This window comes from Rattus norvegicus, chromosome 7 (assembly GCF_036323735.1).
Source record: "Rattus norvegicus strain BN/NHsdMcwi chromosome 7, GRCr8, whole genome shotgun sequence".
Lineage (NCBI taxonomy): Eukaryota > Metazoa > Chordata > Mammalia > Rodentia > Muridae > Rattus > Rattus norvegicus.
The window spans coordinates 126,404,172-126,422,644 of record NC_086025.1 but is presented as its reverse complement, the minus strand read 5'-3'; the positions used below and the strand labels follow the sequence as shown (position 1 = coordinate 126,422,644).

General features: G+C 44.3%; 2 protein-coding genes across 18 annotated transcripts in view; one reads left to right on the top strand and one right to left on the bottom strand.

The window, feature by feature from the left end:
• Positions 1–4,603, bottom strand: part of Pphln1 (periphilin 1) — a 91,389-nt gene extending 86,786 nt beyond the window's left edge. For 6 of the 17 annotated variants that reach the window (XR_010053024.1, XM_063264060.1, XM_063264061.1 and 3 more), the window contains exons 1-2: positions 4,495–4,578; positions 3,483–3,967 (exon numbers count right to left, since the gene is read on the bottom strand). Coding sequence is in view for 7 of the 17 variants with exons in the window: in XM_063264060.1 (XP_063120130.1) it covers positions 3,483–3,552 (70 nt within the window). In the remaining 10 variants the exon portion in view is untranslated. Of the gene's footprint in view, positions 1–3,482; positions 3,968–4,494 lie in introns of those variants that run through there. The other 11 variants (XM_006242236.5, XM_039079695.2, XM_006242235.4 and 8 more) reach the window with 7 other exon arrangements.
• A 29-nt stretch (positions 4,604–4,632) lies between these two features.
• On the top strand, positions 4,633–17,970 carry Zcrb1 (zinc finger CCHC-type and RNA binding motif containing 1). Its single transcript, NM_001034940.1, has 8 exons — positions 4,633–4,769; positions 5,715–5,800; positions 7,773–7,801; positions 11,002–11,113; positions 11,404–11,511; positions 15,247–15,359; positions 15,447–15,522; positions 17,320–17,970. Exons 2-8 carry the CDS (start codon positions 5,717–5,719, stop codon positions 17,449–17,451), a joined length of 654 nt encoding a protein of 217 aa, NP_001030112.1. The 5' UTR covers positions 4,633–4,769; positions 5,715–5,716; the 3' UTR covers positions 17,452–17,970.
• Positions 17,971–18,473: the final 503 nt, after the last annotated feature.

The following is an 18,473-nucleotide window of genomic DNA, read 5'->3' as shown; positions in this document are numbered from 1 at the left end:
GATAGAGCAAGCCAGTGAGCAGCATTCCTCCATGGCCTCTGCCTCAGCTCCTCCCTCCAGGTCCCTCCCTGCTTGAGTTCCTGTCCTGATTTCTTTCAGTGTTAGAGCAAGTTAAATAAACCCCTCCCCCCACCCCCCAGCCCCGATGCTTTGGTCATGGTATTTCCTCAAGGCAACACTAGCCCTAAGAAAGACACCGAATCACTAATCGAGGAGGAGGAGGTAGACCCACTATGATATTCATTAAGGTCAGGAATCTGCGCAAAGAATGTGATAAGTAATCCAACAAAATTACCCAGAAACAATCCCTCGGGGGAGGGGGAGGGACAGGAAGAGGGGGCTGAGGTATGGGAAGGGGGAGGGGATAACATCTGAAATGTAAATACGTAAGATGTCCAAGAAAAAAAAAAAAGGAAAAAAGAAAGCAATCCCTTAAACTGGTTGTGGCAGGCACACCTTTAATCCCAGTACTCAGGAGGCAGAAGCAGGTGATCTGTAAATTGGAGCCTAGTCTACGAAGGGTTCCAGGATAGCTGCTGTAAGCCCTGTCTTGGGGTGGGGGGACGGGGGGGACGGCAGGGGGGTCAAGACTGTCCTATCAATAAATGATCTAAGCTTTGCTCTAAGGAATAGCGTATACCTCGGACTCAACACTTTCTCAGAGACTCATCTCATTCCTGTCTTCTCTGGTTTGATCAGTGAAGCCCATGAGAAAGGAACCCAAAAAGTCAGATCAGAAACCTTAGTTATAAACTCAACACTGGTCACACCTAAACGTCTACTCTTCAACAAAGCGCTTCCTACTCCTGCTACCTTAAGCTCTCCCCAGGCAATCTCTGTACCATTGGTCCATGTTCAACATGCAGCCCAAATGCCAACATTTCTCTGTGCCCTTCAAAACACAGCACAACAGAACGGCTAGACAGTCCCATGTCCTAGCGACTCTCCCTCCTTTTCCCTCATAACCCTCCCACTGCAAACACAGTGATTAAATACCTATGTTGCTCCTCTGCTGAGGCAAAGGAAAAGTATCTTTTATCAACAAGTAACAAGTAGTTCCTTTGACTCCTAAGAGTCTAAATAGTAAAGTAGTTGGCACCTTGAATTATTCAGAAAACTTGTGAGACAGTTAATTATGATTCTAGCCACGCTTTTTAAAGCCATCAATACCACTTTACTTTTAACACAAGATAGATGAGAAACTTTTAAATCCAGCATCCCCACGTGAATTTCAACTGTTGGACACCAGCATTATCCAAGAATTTTAAGAAACAACGCTATCCAGGTCCTACCTTTTCAAAAAACCCCGAAATGCCCTTGGAAGATTTAACTGCTTTCAAATCTTAAGGTCATCTCCGGCCAACATCAACAGATTAAGGAGAAGCAAGCTTATTCCTGAAGTCAACACTGAAACGCTAAGGGGATGTTAAGGGCTGACCTCAAGCTAAAGTTGTCAGGCTCCTTCCTAGCAGAAAATACTTAAAATCTTTTCTTTTTTATTTATTTCATGTATGTGAAATACACTGTCACTGTCTTCAGACACCAGAAGAGGGCATCGGATCCCATCATAGATGGTTGCGAGACACCATGTGGTTGCTGGGAATTGAACTCAGGACCTCTGGAAGAGCAGTCTGTGCTCTTAACCGCTGAGCCAGCCCCCAATATTTAAAATCTTAAACAACGAAACAAAAATCAATCAATCAATCAATCACTGTTTAGAATAAAGTCTTTGAAAAAAAAAAAAACTGCACCGTGACCACCATGGTGGATCCACACCATGTGTGGATGGTGTGGATTCGAGGTCCCCTTTAATCTCAGCTCTGAGTTTCTTAAATAGTGTAAATGAAAAGTTACACTGAATCTCTGAAAGTCTCATTGATTAGACTTCGGTGACACTGGACGTTGGAATATTGCGCGTTCAGAGTCAAATTACATGGTATTTATACCCTAACAGCCTCTGTTTCTGGATTCTTTAAGTGCCCTATGATAGTTACCCAAGAAAGAAGAGATTTGTTATTTTTGTTATTTGTTATTTTTGAAACAGGGTTTCTCTGTGTAGCCCTAGCTGTTCTGCAACTGGCTCTTTAAACCAGGCTGGCCTAGAACTCAGAGGTCTGCCTCTGCCTAAGTGCTGGGAGTAAAGGTGTGCAACACCACTGCCCAGCACAATGGTTATTTTTAAAATATCGATTTAATTCCTATTTTACTTGTGAAGTTTAGAGGTGAGATAGCTCATCAAACACAGGCACTTGTTATCAAACTAGTGACCCGAGTTCAACCCCCAAAGGTACATACAACAGAGAATCAACTTTTCACAATGACCCTTTGACTTCCTCATACACACAAATAAAATGTAATTAATAGATGGAGTTAAAATAGAAAGAATATCGGAGTGACTCCAATTTCCCTTTCTGACTAGTAATATAAAAATATCAGTCTAGCCTCAAACTCAGAGCCACCTTATGCTTCCTGAGTGCTAGGATTAAAGGTGTGTCCCACCGTATGGTCAATTGTGTTAAAATGTAAACTACTACAGGGTCCTTATCTATTGGCCCTGAATGCATCTCGTCTAAAAGAATGCAATACTGGTTTATCTGATTTACTCTGTAACATAACTTTATTTTCCCAAAGTAAAACTTGCTGGAATACCAAGGAGATAAAGCAAAGCAGCTTAGTACCTCCAAGGTGGGGTAGAGAGAAGGCTCAGAGGTTGACAGCCATGTTTCCCGATGAACTGCCCTAGAGTTCAATCCCCCGCAACCACATGGTTGCTGTGATGGGATCTGTTGCCTTTTTCTGGAGTATCCGAAGACAGCTACAGTGTGTTCATATGAATAAGGTAGATCATTGCTAAGCCTGAGGAAAGCCAGTAATCAGATCGTAGGAGGGATCGTAGGCTGAGGCAGAACAAGAGAATCACTAGTTCTAGGCCCTGCTTAGGGATGTGGCGGGGGATGGGGATTATATTAATAGAAAGAGATAGAAGGGGCTGGGGATTTAGCTCAGTGGTAGAGCGCTTACCTAGGAAGCGCAAGGCCCTGGGTTCGGTCCCCAGCTCCGAAAAAAAAAAAAGAACAAAAAAAAAAAAAAATACACTTAAAAAAAGAAAGAGATAGAAGGAGCAGGGAAAATCATAGGACCAAAAGGGAAAATGAGAACTTCACAAAACATTGAAAGAAAAGAAAAAATATTAAGGAAATGCAATCAATTCGATACAGATGGAGCAACACCCAATCTTAAAACCCAGACATCAGAAAGAGTTCAATTTAAAGGCGAAAGCCACAGCTTCGTTAGTCAGAAAACGAAACAGTTTCAAAAAAACGAGTGTTTGCAAAGCAGACAAAATATGATTCCAAGGAGCACTGACGACGTGCTCAGCGGCGAACTAAGGAAGGAGAAACACTGCTACCCCAAATCGAAGGAGATGAAGCACGAAACAGCACGGAGAGTTAATGCTCAAATAGAAGACCAAAGGGGCTTACATCTTGGGCGATAACCAAGCACAACCGGAATGTGAAGCTTGGTAGTTTGGGCTGGCCACAAGTTTGCCATGAGAATTAGTCCCAGTGGTCCCTTGGTGGACGCCAAGGAATTAATGCCTCTCAAAACTCAGCTGCGCCCTGGGTGGATTGCACTTCGGCCCTCCGCTTCAGTCAGGATTGATTGTGCAGGCTCCACGACAGGCTCTGGGCTCCGGGCTGCTGACACGCAGGTTCCCAGGGAGTAGTTACAGGCCTGGTCTGTATGTGCTGGTGGGTAGAAGTTAAGTTTAAACTACCATGCATTACTTTCTGATTTCTTTGTAGAAATGACGATCTCTTTAAAGAATAGTCAGTGTAGCCGGGCGGGAGTGGTGCACGCCTTTAATCCCAGCACTCTGGAAGCGAGGCAGGTTGGACCTCGGAGTTCAAGGCCAGCCTGGTCTATAGAGCGAGTTCCACGACTGCCAAAGCTACACAGAGAAACCCTGTCTCGAAAAACAACAACAAAATAATAATCAGCGCGTGCCCTTTCCATATTTTAAGAAAGAAAGGGGGAGGGGGAACGGAACGAAGAAGCTTAACATCTATCTATGCCAGTACTCAAGAATGAGTCACTCTGTGACTCCAACTCTCCCCACGTTGGCTTTGTCTCCCCGGCCACACTGACATTCTCAACAGCCAGTGGCCTATTCTTGCACTTTTCTGGATCCGTCTCTCAAAGTGCCTATTACAGAGCTGGGAACGTCCAAAAAAAAAAATTTCAAAAAAACCAGACTTCCCGACTGACCTCGGTCACTGAAGTTACCTAGCTGCGAATTCCCTTCTGCATACTAAACTACTAACATAGCGGAACCTGTGTCATACACTCAACACTCTGCTTTCCTCCCACATCCACTGAGAGTCTCTCCAGGTTCCACCAGGAGCACAGAATAATGCACACCTCCAACGCGACAGGAAACGCCCGCCCGCCCGCCGCATGCGCCCCTCGCGCCTTTGCGGAGAGCTCGCTCACCTACGTTCCACTGCCGCGCCGCCGCCGCCGCCGCCGCCGCCGGTGAAACCCGCGAAGCCAGACGTCCGCTCGCCCCAAAGGCACTTCCGGCGCGCGTGGTGACGTCGCCCGGCGCGCCAGCCTCCGGCCCGGGAGCGCCCGGGTTTCGGGGATACGGAAGAAACGCTGCACCGCGCTGCGGTCGCGGACGCCCGCGCTCTTGCGCGCCGCGGAAGGCAGCTGGGGGTGGAGCCGCCGCGGGCTCGCATCCAGCCTGCTCGGCCACTGCGTCGAAGGTAAGCTCCCACGGTGCTGGAGCCCGGAGACTCCCGCGACCGCGGCCTCGGCCCCGGCCCCGGCCCCGGCCTCGGCCCCAGCCCCGGCCCGGGTCCCGGGAACATCCGGCCCGCGTTAGCATTTCTCAGAGTGAGAAACTTGACTGCGATTAGGAGGTTTTGGCTACTTGAGGCTTTTTGAATAATCCTCCCAAATCGGCCAGCGGGGAGCACCCTTCCGGGTTACCAGGTCCATTGTCATTCATAGAGCAGCTACTTTGTTATTCCAGGTACTTCACACTTGCTGCCGACACCTGCTCTTTTTAAGATGAGAATTTTAGACTCGATCGGTTTCAATATAATTTTCGCAGGTAACTGCAGAGTTGTAAACAGTGACATTCATTATTAGGCTTACTGATAAGTATACAGGTTAATGTCCCATTCAAAGAACATAATTCATGTAATAAAGTGTGTCATTTCATGTTGCGCACGAAATTGAAACTTTATCAAAATGTGAAACTACCAACATTAACAAAAATGAGACTGGTGTGGTGGCCTGTATCTGTAATCCGCGTATTGCGGACGTAGATGCAAGAGTTTGAGGAGTTTTTTTTTGTTTTTGTTTTTTAACAACAAGAACAAAAGAGGCGGGATGGACAGGTGTCCCTTTCCGAGGTGGGCGAATACTTGGAAAGTATTTTTGCTTTTACCCTAATAAGATGCTAAAAATAGCCTAGTGGCTTCTCCATCTCTTTAGAAACTCTCTTCCACCGTACTGCAGCTCTGAAAGGCTTAACACCTGCTGCTAGAAAAGGAATGTGGTAATTCACACCCTACCCACACTGGCTACTCTAATCTCTTTAACTGAATGGAGCGTGAGGAATTCTACCTTAATTAAATCAGTGATAGTCATTGTTTGGTTCTACTTGGAATAAGATTCCTGATGTCTCTCGTTTTCCATTTTAGAAATGAGCGGTGGCTTGGCTCCAAGTAAGAGCACAGTTTATGTATCCAACTTGCCTTTCTCCCTGACAAACAATGATTTATACCGGGTAAGTTTTCCTATAAGTACATCTAACTAATGAGTTCTCTCATTAGAGAGAAGCTGAAGCTTGAGCAAATACTGCTCCCTGGGAAAATTCTTAATTGCTATCTCCTGCAAATTTTAGTGAGAAAAGTTGCAATTTTTTTAATTTGCAAAGAGAATTTGCACTGCTTTGTTTGTTTGTTTGTTTGTTTTTTCGAGACAGGGTTTGACTGTGTAGGCCTTTCTGTCCTAGAACTCACTCTATAGGCCAGGCCGGTGTAGAACAAAGAGATCTGCTTGCCTCTGCCTCCTGAGTGCTGGAATTAAAGGCCTGTGCCACCACAGTTTTTATATAAAGAAAATGTATTCTTTACAGACTGCTAGACAGTAATGTGTGCCCACGACCCTAACACTCTGAAAGCTGAGACAGTTGGGTCACGGGTTCAAGTCTAGCCGAAACTACATAGCAATATGCTATCTCAAACAAAAAATAAGGAGGTGTATAGCTGAGTGGTGGGGCACTTGTTTAGCTAGCGTGGTGATCACAAGCCTGTAATCCCAGCACAGGGGAAGCTGAGGCAGGAAGAGCTTGAGTTCAAGGACAGCTTGGACAATTTAGACCCCGTCTCTCAAAAGAGAAAAAGGGTACTGAATTAGGCTTGGAAGTGAGATTTTATCCTGGGTGGTAAGAAATAACGTTATTTAAAAGGTAGCCAGGAGCTGGAGGTGACGTGTAGTTGGTAGAATGCTTGGCTTGCATGCACAGAGCCCTATGTTTAACCCCTAGGGCCACATAAACGAGGCATTGATGGTGTATATATACCTATGCCTCCATTATTTGGAAGGTGAAGGCTGGATATTGGAAATTCAGTCGTGCTCAGCTCTGTGAAGACTCAAGAGGCAAGCTGGGGATGCATACGGCTCTGTCATACACCAAACAATCAGCCAACAAGCCAAAGGTGGCTTTTGAATACAAAAGGTGAAGCAGCAGAAGTTGGTTGTACAGGTGCACAGAGCACAAGCATTTCCAAAGAGGAAGGGTAAAAATAAGTAAGCCCGTTCTCCCCTTCCATTACAGGCCTCACAGAGGCAACCACTGTAGTGTTACTCTAAAATGAGAACCTGTTAGGAAACTGTAATCGAATAGGAAACTGCTGATCCTCAGAATCTAATATTGCTAAATGTCTGACCCAGAACTCAACATTTCAATATTAGACTGCATGTGATGAGATCTTCTAAAAGCCTTTTGGGGGGATGTTATTTCTGTGTATTAAATAGTAAGTCAGAATTACATATATCTAGATGTTCATCTAAAGGATATAGGTATGGGTAATATATGGGCAGCTATAGGTAGAGGTAAAAGGAAGAACAGGTCAGTTGTATTGCGTCACCACTGTACAGCATCACAGTGTACAGCGTCACTACTGTACAGAGTCACCACTGTACAGCGTCACCAGTGTACAGCGTCACCACTGTACAGCATCACAGTGTACAGTATCACTACTGTACAGCTTTGTTTTTGATCTTTGGCAACAGGTCTTGTTTTGTAGCTTGGGCTTGCCTCAAACTCCTGGCCTTCTTGCCTTGCTCTTCTGAACACCAGGATTATGGCCGCAGACCATCTCTCCTGGCTGGTGACAGGTTTTTCATTATAGGAAGCTTTGGTATTACATGCAGCAAGAGCTCTGTCGGTCTTTACATGGTGGATTGTGTGACTCATTGGTGTGGTTTTATTCAACAATACTGACAATAAGAGCAGAGTTTGTTAGTCCCATAGATGAATCAGGAATACAGCTACTGCCTAGTGTATATGCCGTAGATCTAGACATGCTGTCTGTCCTCTAGGTGTAGGAATAGTTCTTATAAAGTCTGTTGTTTAGGCCAAAGGCTGAAATCTTTCATACAATATAACAAAGAATCTGGTCAGTGCATACAATCTGAATGTTTAATTTGGTGGTATTTTAAACTATAAATTATTTTGTGATCTTTTATTTCAGATATTTTCCAAGTATGGCAAAGTTGTAAAGTAAGTATTCACATTACAAGATACTCGGTTGAATAAAACTACTGCTGTTAACATATTTATATATAGTTCAGTTATTTTCCCATGTACATAAACATTTGACAGTTTTCATACCATAAATGACTGTGTACTGTGAAGATGTAGTAGTTTAGCAGTGTTGCTTTTATAGTGCTGAGAACCAGTCTCAGGGCCTCAGACATACTAGCCACACTCCTAATCCCTAAGCTACATATCTAGCCCCTAAAGGCTTTCAGAGCCAGTTCTTGTCTGGGGTAGAGCTTAGTGGGAAATGCTATGGGGTACAGTCACACTAGAGTGACATTATCTCAGTGCTCATGGCGCTGCCAAGCCATGTCAGAGAATATCTTTAGCCAAACCTCTGAACTGCCATAGACATGTCACCCGTTTGCCACCAGATGGGTGGACATTCCTATAATGAGTTATCCCCCACACTACTTCTAGAGACTGACAGTGGACCCAGTCATGACTCCTGACTAAGAAGTACTGTGGTTTCAAGGCCATTTGTGGTTTTAAAGCAGTAACTACAGCACCGTTCTATAAATCCGTGGGGCACGTCTTCAGGACTACTCGCATCTGTTTGACTGCATGACAGTCCTGTTGGCTCCAGATAGCTCCCTGTGCTGCTTACCAGTGTCATGGTATTCTTGGCCAAGATGACGGCAAATTGACATGGCTAGACTGAAATCCGTAACTACACCAGGGAAGAATCCTGAACAAGACGGTCAGGTAGAAAGGCTGTTCATCCTGGAGAGGCCATTTGGGAGTCAAGCGGATTATGCTTGGTGTACATAGGGACTGGATGTGCAGGAAGCGTATGCGTCAGGACGACCCACAGGTTCCGGGGATAGTGTCTGCTCAGAGGTGTGTATACATAATGAGTCCTTCACACCCTGCATCTGAACACAGTGCTGCTGCTCTAGGGCTTTTTGAGTGCCAGGAGCATGGAGATTGTTACAGGTCTGTTTTCTTTTAAGATTTATTTATTTCATGTATTGTTGTTGTCCACAGACACATCAGAAGAGGGCATTGGATCCCATTGTGAGCCACCATGAGGTTGCTGGGATTTGAACTCAGCACCTCTGGAAGAGCAGTCAGTGCTCTTAACTGCTGAGCCATCTCTCCAGCCCTTCTTTAAGTTCTTGCTGTGATTTTTTTCCTTTTCCCAGAGAAGACATCTCTAAGGACAGACCTTGTGTAACTTACTGACAGAGTGTAGTGGTCAAAGTCAAACACGCATCCAGGAACTGGGTGTATAGATTTTTTACCTTTAGTAATAAGAGCAAAGCGTCAAGTGCAAAGGTTCTCAACCTGTGGGTCACTTATGACCAAAAAGATTTACAGCATAACAGTGTCAAAGTTACAGTTATGAAGTAACAACAAAAAAATGTAGGGTTGGGGTCACTACAACATAAGGAACTGTATTAAAGGGTGGCAGTGTTAGGGAGGCTGAAAAGCACTGCTTCATCACCCCTACCCATTTTTGTCTGTCCAGAATGAGGGGCAGGCATGTACAGCCACGCCCAGCTTTTATGTGCGTGCTAGAGATTCAAACTCGGGTCCTCATGCTCATACAGGGAGCACTGTGGCCCTTCCCTACAGAAAGATTTCTTTACCTGCACTTCCCTGTCTTTAGCCTTCTGCTTGCTCTGTAGCTTTCATGGTCTTGACTGTGTGAATGTATGCATGTATATGTACACAGTGTTTTTATGAGTTTAAACTTCATTCTCCTTTATATCTGCATACTTAAATGTGTTTAAAATGGTACATCACAGTACACAGTGAAGTTAACAACTTCATAATTTATTTTGGAAGCTTTTATTGAAGCAGTCCTCTATCCTGTTCTGTCAGTTGAGGTAATAGAATCAATCCTCGGTAACCTTTTCCCCGTTACATGGGGAGGGGTCACTCTAGAGCCAACTGTTTGCCGTGCTTAGGTGCTGATCATGTCGTTCTGGTTCATATTCTTACCAGATGACGATGGTGTGGCCTGTTCAGAGTACTGTCACTGAGGAGATGCCTTCATCCACTAGTGATTGTTGGGATGACTCAGTTCCTCACTGTGTGCTTTGTTTCCCTCAGTAACTAATAAACACTGTTGGGCAGCACAAGGACACTGCTCCACAGCACACCGCTCCACAGGACACCGATCGTTCTTACTTCATGTGTGCTGCTGGGTCTTCCCTAAGCCAGCCTTTCCCGTGATTGTTTTCTCACTCTGCTTTTGCTCTGTGTCCAGCCCTTCTTGTTTCTGTGCTGATGCAGACTTGTGTGCTTTCTCCGTATTTCATACCTTGGTACAATTTATCTGTGTGTTCTAATTGTCTTGTAGTTGGCTAGTGGGCACTGACTTGTGGCCTTTTATATATTCTATGTTCATATATTCTATATTTTCATGTTTTATTTCTTGTAACATGAAATTCCAAGGTCTAATTGCTTCCACCCTGCCTAAACACAGAATCAACCATTTTTTTCCTCAAAGAGCTCAACAAAACATTAATTTGCTTTGTTTTTAAGATGTGGTCTCAGGCTGGAGATACGACTCAGCCATTGAGAACACTGACTCTTCCAGAATACCCAGGTTCAATTCCCAGCACCCATTTGGCAGCAAACAATTGGCTGTAATTCTAGTTCCCAAGACTTCTAGCGCTCAGGCACGTCATATACATGCAGACATAATACTCATGCACATGAAATGGAAATCTCAAGTGAGGTGGAGCCCCACTACTTACTTGAGCATGGCTCAGTGCTCCTGCCTTGGCACTTGTAGGACTTCTAAGCTTGTGCCACCACACCAGATTCAAGCATTGTTCTTCTAAATGATACTGACTGACGTCGTTAGCGATCGGCGTGTGACACAGGAGCCTTCAGACAGGGCTCAGGACCACGGACTGGAGAAAGGCATGGTTGGGTCTGAACCTTGAGAGAACAGTAAATCTATTGAAGAGCTGGATGGTTTACATCAGTCGCTCTTAGCCGACTTCATAGCCTAGGCTGGCCTCACGCTCTCCAGTCCGTCCATCCCCCGCTGAGTCTGGAGCACAAGCATCCAACACTCTGCATTGTTTTTCATTTCTCCTGTCAGAGGTCTCGTTATGGAACCTTGTAAACGTGATCTTGAGTTTCCTGAGTAGTTAGATGGTTTTTGTCTTAGTTTTAACTGGCTCTTTGTTTTGTGCTTTAAGGGTTACTATAATGAAAGACAAGGATACTAGGAAGAGTAAAGGTGTTGCATTCATTTTATTTTTGGATAAGGACTCTGCCTTAAACTGCACCAGAGCAATAAATAATAAACAGGTAAGCCATTCATTTCATCAAGGTTTTACTCAAACGTCTCTGTGTTTATCTAACACAAAAACTATGGGACTGCAGGAGGTCATCAAGCTTCGTTGATTTCTGTAACTCAGGAGAGACTCCCATTTGGAGAAGGATGGCAGCATTGTACTGAATTATCAAATCTGGGAGAGCCTTAAGAGGAACTACAGCATAGTCCGTATACACTTACTGCAACACGAAATGAGGAAACAGTATCTGATATCTAGGCCTTGGTGGCTGTGACTCTGCATTTACATCTTTCTCTGCCTCAGTTATTCGGTAGAGTGATAAAGGCAAGCATCGCCATTGACAACGGAAGAGCAGCCGAGTTCATCCGGAGGCGAAACTACTTTGATAAATCTAAGTGCTATGAATGTGGGGTGAGTAAACAAAGGCCTCTGACTCTGCTGTAGTGGGTATGTGGGAGGAACACTCTGACAGAACACGGGACTCCAAGTGTCCTGCCTATTGTGTCACATACCCCTTTTAACAGGAGGCCCTCCTGAACCTCGGGCTAAGCTGGTGACATGCAGATTGCAGCAGCCTTGTCTGCGTGCACACACACACACCTGGCGTTAGTGTTTGGTGTAAGGTCTGGGCGTTTGGACTCTGCTCTTCATGCCTGTGCTTGTGCAGCAAGTACTCTGCCCAGCCTCACCAGAAGTTTGTGTTGATGACATTGTTTTCAGTTTGTTTTGAGACAGGTCTAATGTAGCACAGGCTACCTCAGATTCACTGTGTAGCAGATGGCCGTGAACTTAGGATCCTCCCGCCTCAACCTCCCGAGTGCTGGGATTCCAGGCGTGTCTCACCAGTCCTGTCTAGTTTATGAGTTGTGGAGGGTCAAGTCCAAGGCTTTGTGCATACTAGACAAGCATGACTGTCTGAGCTAACCCCTCTGCTCCTCACCAAAGTTTCTGGCAGCTAAAACCAGGCTATGAAAGCTGTGTTACATGGAGTCTGTGAAGTCATCTGAGTAAAGATCCCTGAATGTGGTGTTCAGGGAAGCAAGATGACTGAGTAGGCAAAGTCGTTTGCCGTGCAAGCCTGACGACCTGGGGGCAATGCTTGGAACCCACATAAAGGTGGAGGAAGAGAACGTAATCCACAAAGTTATCCTCTGACCTCCACACTCAGGCTGTGGTGCACACTTGTCTATAAACAATGATAATAAATAACGTTTAAAGGAAAGAATAGTATCTAAAGATGCTTGGCGTGGGATTATAGGTGTGGCTGAGTGCTGGGGAGATTGCCTGGCACCCTGAAAGATACAGATTCATCCTCAGTATCACAAAGCAAAAAAAGAACAAGAGAACAAAAATACCTGGGATAGGTGATATACACTAATTTTCATAGTTTCTAAGGCTTCAAAATTGTTTTCTAAAACTGCAAGCTTAATTATTTATCTTAAACATTTTTTTTTTTTTTTGAGCTGGGGACCGAACCCAGGGCCTTGCGGTTGCTAGGCAAGCGCTCTACCACTGAGCTAAATCCCCAACCTTATCTTAATGTCTCGAAAGGTTTTAAGTAAAGCAAGAATTTCTGTTAACAGACATCGCATGAGTTTTGTTGTTGTCTCTATGAGGGTTTAGTCATCAGTGTTCACCATCAATGTGATCATATGACTCATCCTCTGTAAGATAACAGATTAAATGTCTCTTGTACTTATTGTTGGGACAGGATTGCAGAATGCTCCCAAGGCTGGTATTGAACCCATAGCCTAGAGTGGTTCTCCCACCTTGGCCTTCTAAGCAGCCACAGCTAAATAGGTATGCTGAGCCATGCCTGTTTTTACTTTTAATACCAAAGTCTGAGTCTCACAGCTGTTCGTGTTTCTTTAAAAAAAAAAAAAAAAAAGCTGCATAGTACTTAAAAACACTGAATCCAGACATATAAATGGAGAGACAGAGAACATTGTCATAGCTACAAAGTAACAGGGTAGACACCTGAAATGACTTGGCATCTTCTACTTTTCTATTGCTGTGGTAAGCACCGTGAGCAAGGCAGCTTACAGAAGGAAGGGTTGATTTGGGGCTTACATTACTAGAGGAGCCCACCACCGTTCTGGGCCGGAGCATGGTGGTAGGCAGGCAGGGATGGCACTGGAGCTGCAGCCACGAGCTCATAAGAGATCCAGAAACTGGAAACAGCAAGGGGCCACTTCCAGGTTGATGCCAGTCTTTGGAAACCTGAAACCCACCCCCAGTGACACACGTCCTCCAATAAGGCCACACCTTCTAATCCTTCCCAAACAGTCACAGCAGTTGGGGACTGAGTATGCAAATAGATGAGCCTATGGGAACGACAAACAATCTCCTTTCTCCAGCCGCCACCTTTTACCTCTGTTCCCCAAGGAAAGATACATTGTAGACAGGCATGGCTCGAGAAAGGAAGCAAATGCGTTTTAGTGCATGCTAATGTGGTTAGTTCATACTGTCTGAATCCTGTTAGAAGATTACTTGGAAACTATTCTAACATGTGTTTGAGAAAGAAGAGCTGGCTGTACAAAGCAGCACAAGCCTGGAGTTCAGCAGTCGGAGGCGCTGAGCTCTCTATAGTGGGTTCTACGCCAGCCAAGGCCACAGGAGACTCCCAATAGATGTGCTTGCTTAGTTAAGAGCTTCCTTACTGTCCACGTTTATAGTGAATACAGATCATCCGAGAAGCGCTAAATAAATTCTCTAGTCCAGTATTTTGATTTGTGAATTCAGACATTCTTGTCATGCTTTATACACTTTTTGTTGTTTATTATTTGTGGGGTTTTTTGTTTGTTTGTTTGTTTATTTACTTTGTCTCAATATGTAACTTTAGCTGACCTAGAACTGGTAGACCAAGCTGGCCTCAAATTTGGAAAGATATGCAAGCCTGCTTCACAGGAGTTCTGGGATGGAAGTTATGTGGCACCACACCAGGGTCAATACTTTTTTTTTCCTTAAAGACAGTGCCTCTAGCATAGGCTAGTCTTAAACCTGTTACATAGCAGAAAATGGCTTTACACTTCCTCTCCTCTTGTACTTCAGAGTGCTGGGGTCACAGACACGTCACCACCCTTGGCTTGAATGTTGCCAGGGAATCAGTCCCATGCTTTGTGTGTGCTGGGCAGGCACTGCAGCATTGAGCTGTGTCATGGGCCTACTCTGTATATTTTTATAGAAATCTAACTTTCCCCTAAAAACAGTCTGTTTACATTTATATATCCTGATGGTTCCCAAAGCAACTTTCCTACTAACCTTGTCCTTTAGTGATATGTGTTAACAGCTTTTGTTACTATTATTCTGAGCACAGTAGAATTCTCTCCACAGTGAATTAACAGTGAATGATACCTCTTGGATCAGCTATATGCCACGTACAAAGTACAGGTTATTAAGGCATGGTGAAATATTTTTCTCTTATGTGGAAATGTTGGCTCTGTCTCTCCTACAGAAGTCAACATAATACCATTGCGTGTGGTTTAGTGAGCTGGTATAGAGATTGTAATTCACAGTTCTCTGGTTCACAGTTCAGCAGTCTCTGTGATTATACTAATCCAGCTCAGTAATACAGGACCACAGTACAAACCACACACTTTAAAAGAGGAAGAAAAACGAGTAGTGCTAGACAGAGCTCAAGCCCGGACCCTGGGCCTGCAGGGCAGGTACTCTGTCACTGGGCTGTGTCCCCAGCCTCTGCTTGTAAAGCTGAATATTCAGCGGCATCTTACAAGCTGGTAGAAGTTGCTTTATCCCCACTTATCAGACTAATCTTATTTATTTATTTTCCAGAGCTAGGGACCGAACCCAGGGCCATGCACCTAGGCAAGGGCTCTACCACTGAGCTAAATCCCCAACCCCCGGCTAATCTAATTTAGTATTAGTGTCGATGAGCCACTTTTGTTCCTTTGTAGGGTACAATGTTTGAGGGAAGGATTGCTCCCTAGTTATTACTGTAGCATGCTAGCACATGCTATCACGTGCTCTGCCTCCTCTATGGGAAAGGAAGGGGTGTGGTCCTGTGTTCCCACAATGAGAACATTGTGTCCTGGGTTCTAGCCTTTGATTCACAGGGTCAGGGCGTGTATCTATCAGTAACAGCAACTATAGTGGCTTTTTCCTTTCTTTTTTAATGTGAAACAAAAGGAAAGTGGACACTTAAGTTATGCCTGTCCTAAAAACATGCTTGGAGAACGTGAGCCTCCAAAGAAGAAAGAAAAGAAGAAGAAAAAGAAAGTCCCTGAACCGGAAGAAGAAATGTATGTATATCTCACTCACTGAGCTGCTGTGCTGGTTTGCCTTTTTACTGCCACCTGACCAAATCTGGATTCTCTTTGCTGACCTAGTGAGGAAGTAGAAGTGAGTGAAGAAGAAGGGGAGGACCCGGCTCTCGACAGTCTCAGTCAGGCCATAGCATTCCAGGTACTGACACGCTTGTTCTGCAGGGGCTGGGGGCTGGGGACACTGCTCAGCGATGGACCACATGCTGGGCGGGCTGGATTCCCAGCACTAGAAAAGCAAAGCAGAGCATAGGAAGGAGAGGAAATGTTGGGCCACAGTGTGGGGCTTAGTCTTCATTTGTTCTAACTGAGCTCAGCTACAGCCTTACACCTACCTACCCAGGAGGCAGAGGCAAGGAACCACCTGAGGAATTCAAGACAGGCCCAGGGGCACATGGGTCCATACCAGTAAACTGAGCACTTGGGGGTGGGGTGGGGTGGGGTGGCCAGGAGGGGGTGTGGGGGGTTGAAGCAGGAAGATGACAGGTTCCTGCCTCAGAGGTTGAATAAATCATAACACAAGGCACCATGGTGTATTTCGTGTGTGTGTGTGTGTGTGTGTGTGTGTGTGTGTGTGTGTGTGTGTGTTGGTTGGTTTTGATTTGGTTGTTTTGTGTTGTTTGGAGGCGGGGTTTCTTCTTTATGTAGCCTTGGCTGTCTTGAAAATCACTACACTGATCATCTGTAATGGGAATTTCTATTTCTTTCTCATCATAAATTTGGGGCAACACATTGTTCTAAGATCTTTGAATGAGGGCTGGAGAGATGGCTCAGCGGTTAAGAGCACCCGACTGCTCTTCCAGAGGTTATGAGTTCAATTCCCAGCAACCACATGGTGGCTCACAACCATCTGTAAAGAGATCCGATGCCCTCTTCTGGTGTATCTGAGGACAGCTACAGTGTGTACTTATATATAATAAATAAATAAATCTTAAAAAAAAAAAAAAAAAAGATCTTTGAATGAAACATTTAAATTGTCTTTCTGGACTGTAAGGTCCCACATACTTTTAGTATGCTATTAATCTGTCCTCATTACAAAATTGGGCCGAAGTATTGACTTAGCTGGATGTGTTATTACCTATCTGTGAGCCCAGCACATGGGACGTAGAAACAAGTTCAAGGCCAGGCTGAGCAACATGACACCAATATCAGAAATTAATGTTTAAATTAGAAGTTCGGGCTGGAGAGATGGCTCAGTGGTTAAGAGCACTGATTGCTCTTCCAGAGGTCCTGAGTTCAAATCCCAGCAACCACATGGTGGCTCACAACCATCTATAATGAGATCTGATGCCCTCTTCTGGTGTGTCTGAAGACAGCTACAGTGTACTCATATACATTAAATAAATAAGTCTTTAAAAAAAAAGAAATGATGATTTAAATTTAAAGTTCCATTAAAAATTCTTTAGCACATCTGGAAAGAATCCATAGAAACTGCATATATAGAGCTGATCGGCTTGCATATTTGTCTCTTCACCTGAGAAGGCTGAGGCAGCAGATCATGAGTTCAGGCCTAGCCTGGGCTACCTAATAGGTTCTAGGCCAGCATAAGCTACATAGTATAATTCTGTGTCAAAACAAAGCAAACCAGGAAAGAAAGGGGGTGAGGTAGGGACTCAGTTTAGTTGGTAGCTGCACAAAGCCTTGGTTTTATTCTCCATGGAGCTCCATGGGTAGGGATGCAGCCCCAGCATCATGGAAGTAGGAGCAGAAGTTGAGAAGTTCAAGGTCATCTACAAAGGGGATCCAACACCTCTCTCTCAGGGAAGAAAAAAAACTCTAGGATAATTTTGAGGGGCACTGAGGTGGAGACCAAATTTGTTAGTGTGGCCCAGGAGGGTGGGAATTACTGTACTCAGGTAATTTTCCATGGTAATTCTTTTGCTTGAACATGATATGCCATAAATAACTGGTTTTATTCTGCTTCTTAATTATACCACAGCAGGCCAAAATTGAAGAAGAACAAAACAAATGGAGACCCAGCACAGGGGGTCCCTCGACCTCCGATGATTCTAGAAGACCAAGAATAAAGAAGAGCGCATACTTCAGTGATGAGGAGGAACTCAGTGACTAAATCATATTTATTTTGTAAATATTATTCAAATAAATCTCACAGTACCAAATGCAGTTGTGGAATAGAGACTGCTTTCAGTGTTTGAGAATAAGAACACTTAAAGCCAAATAGTACTTACTCTAATGTAGTTCCAACGGGATGATGTTTAAATAATTTTGAAGTACCATGATTGTAGCTTGCCTTAGCACACTGCAAATCCTAAATCTGAAAGTCCAAGATCTAAAGTGTTCTAGACTTGGAGCACCAACGTGATGTCTCAAGTGGGACTGTGAAACTCACTTCCAACACTGTTAAATACTGGAGCAAACTGCTCTCAGACTACAGTGTACATGATACATAACTGAGTCTGTGTTTGCACTTGGTTCTTATCCAAGTATCTCCTTATGTATATGCAGTTCTACCAGGATCAGAGCTACCATAGTGCAAAGCATTGCACATATGGGACCCTCCATCTGTACTCAAGTCAGAAATTGTTATAAACAATCTTAAAATAATTCTAAATAAAATTTAATACTACCAGCTATCAGAAGTAGAAGGATGGGTGGTAAAACATGTTACTTGTGCCTGATGGGTTATATGAGGACTTGGGAAGAAAAAATTAATCTCTTAATTTTTGCCTGCATATGTGTCTGTGCACCATGTGCATGCGGTGCCCCTGGAGGCCAGAAGAAGGACCTGCCATCTCCAGGAACTAAAGTTACAGATGGGGCGAGCCACTGTATGGGTGCTGAGAATTAAACCCAGCTCTTCTGGAAGAGCAATCAGTGCTCTTAACCACAGAGTAATCTCTCCAGTCCTCAAAATAACAATATTTAGACCAAAAAACTTCATAAAGGCTGAAAAATTAAATGATCTATTAATGTGAAACTTAGAAGGGATTCTGTCTTTAAAGATGAGTGCCTTATTTCAGGTTGAATGGGCAGTCAGTCCTCACGAAATAAAGCTCTGCGTGGGACAATAAGAGGCCAGCCTGGGCTATTACTGTGCGTGACGCTATACTGAGTCCCTTTTTTTTTTTTTTT

Bases quoted from the DNA above. Each gene is read 5' to 3' on its own strand.
- Zcrb1 (NM_001034940.1), top strand. From the start codon at position 5,717: ATGAGCGGTGGCTTGGCTCCAAGTAAGAGCACAGTTTATGTATCCAAC. The intron at 11,512-15,246 runs GTGAGTAAACAA...GTGAAACAAAAG, and splicing joins CTAAGTGCTATGAATGTGGG to GAAAGTGGACACTTAAGTTA. The intron at 15,523-17,319 runs GTACTGACACGC...ATTATACCACAG, and splicing joins GTCAGGCCATAGCATTCCAG to CAGGCCAAAATTGAAGAAGA.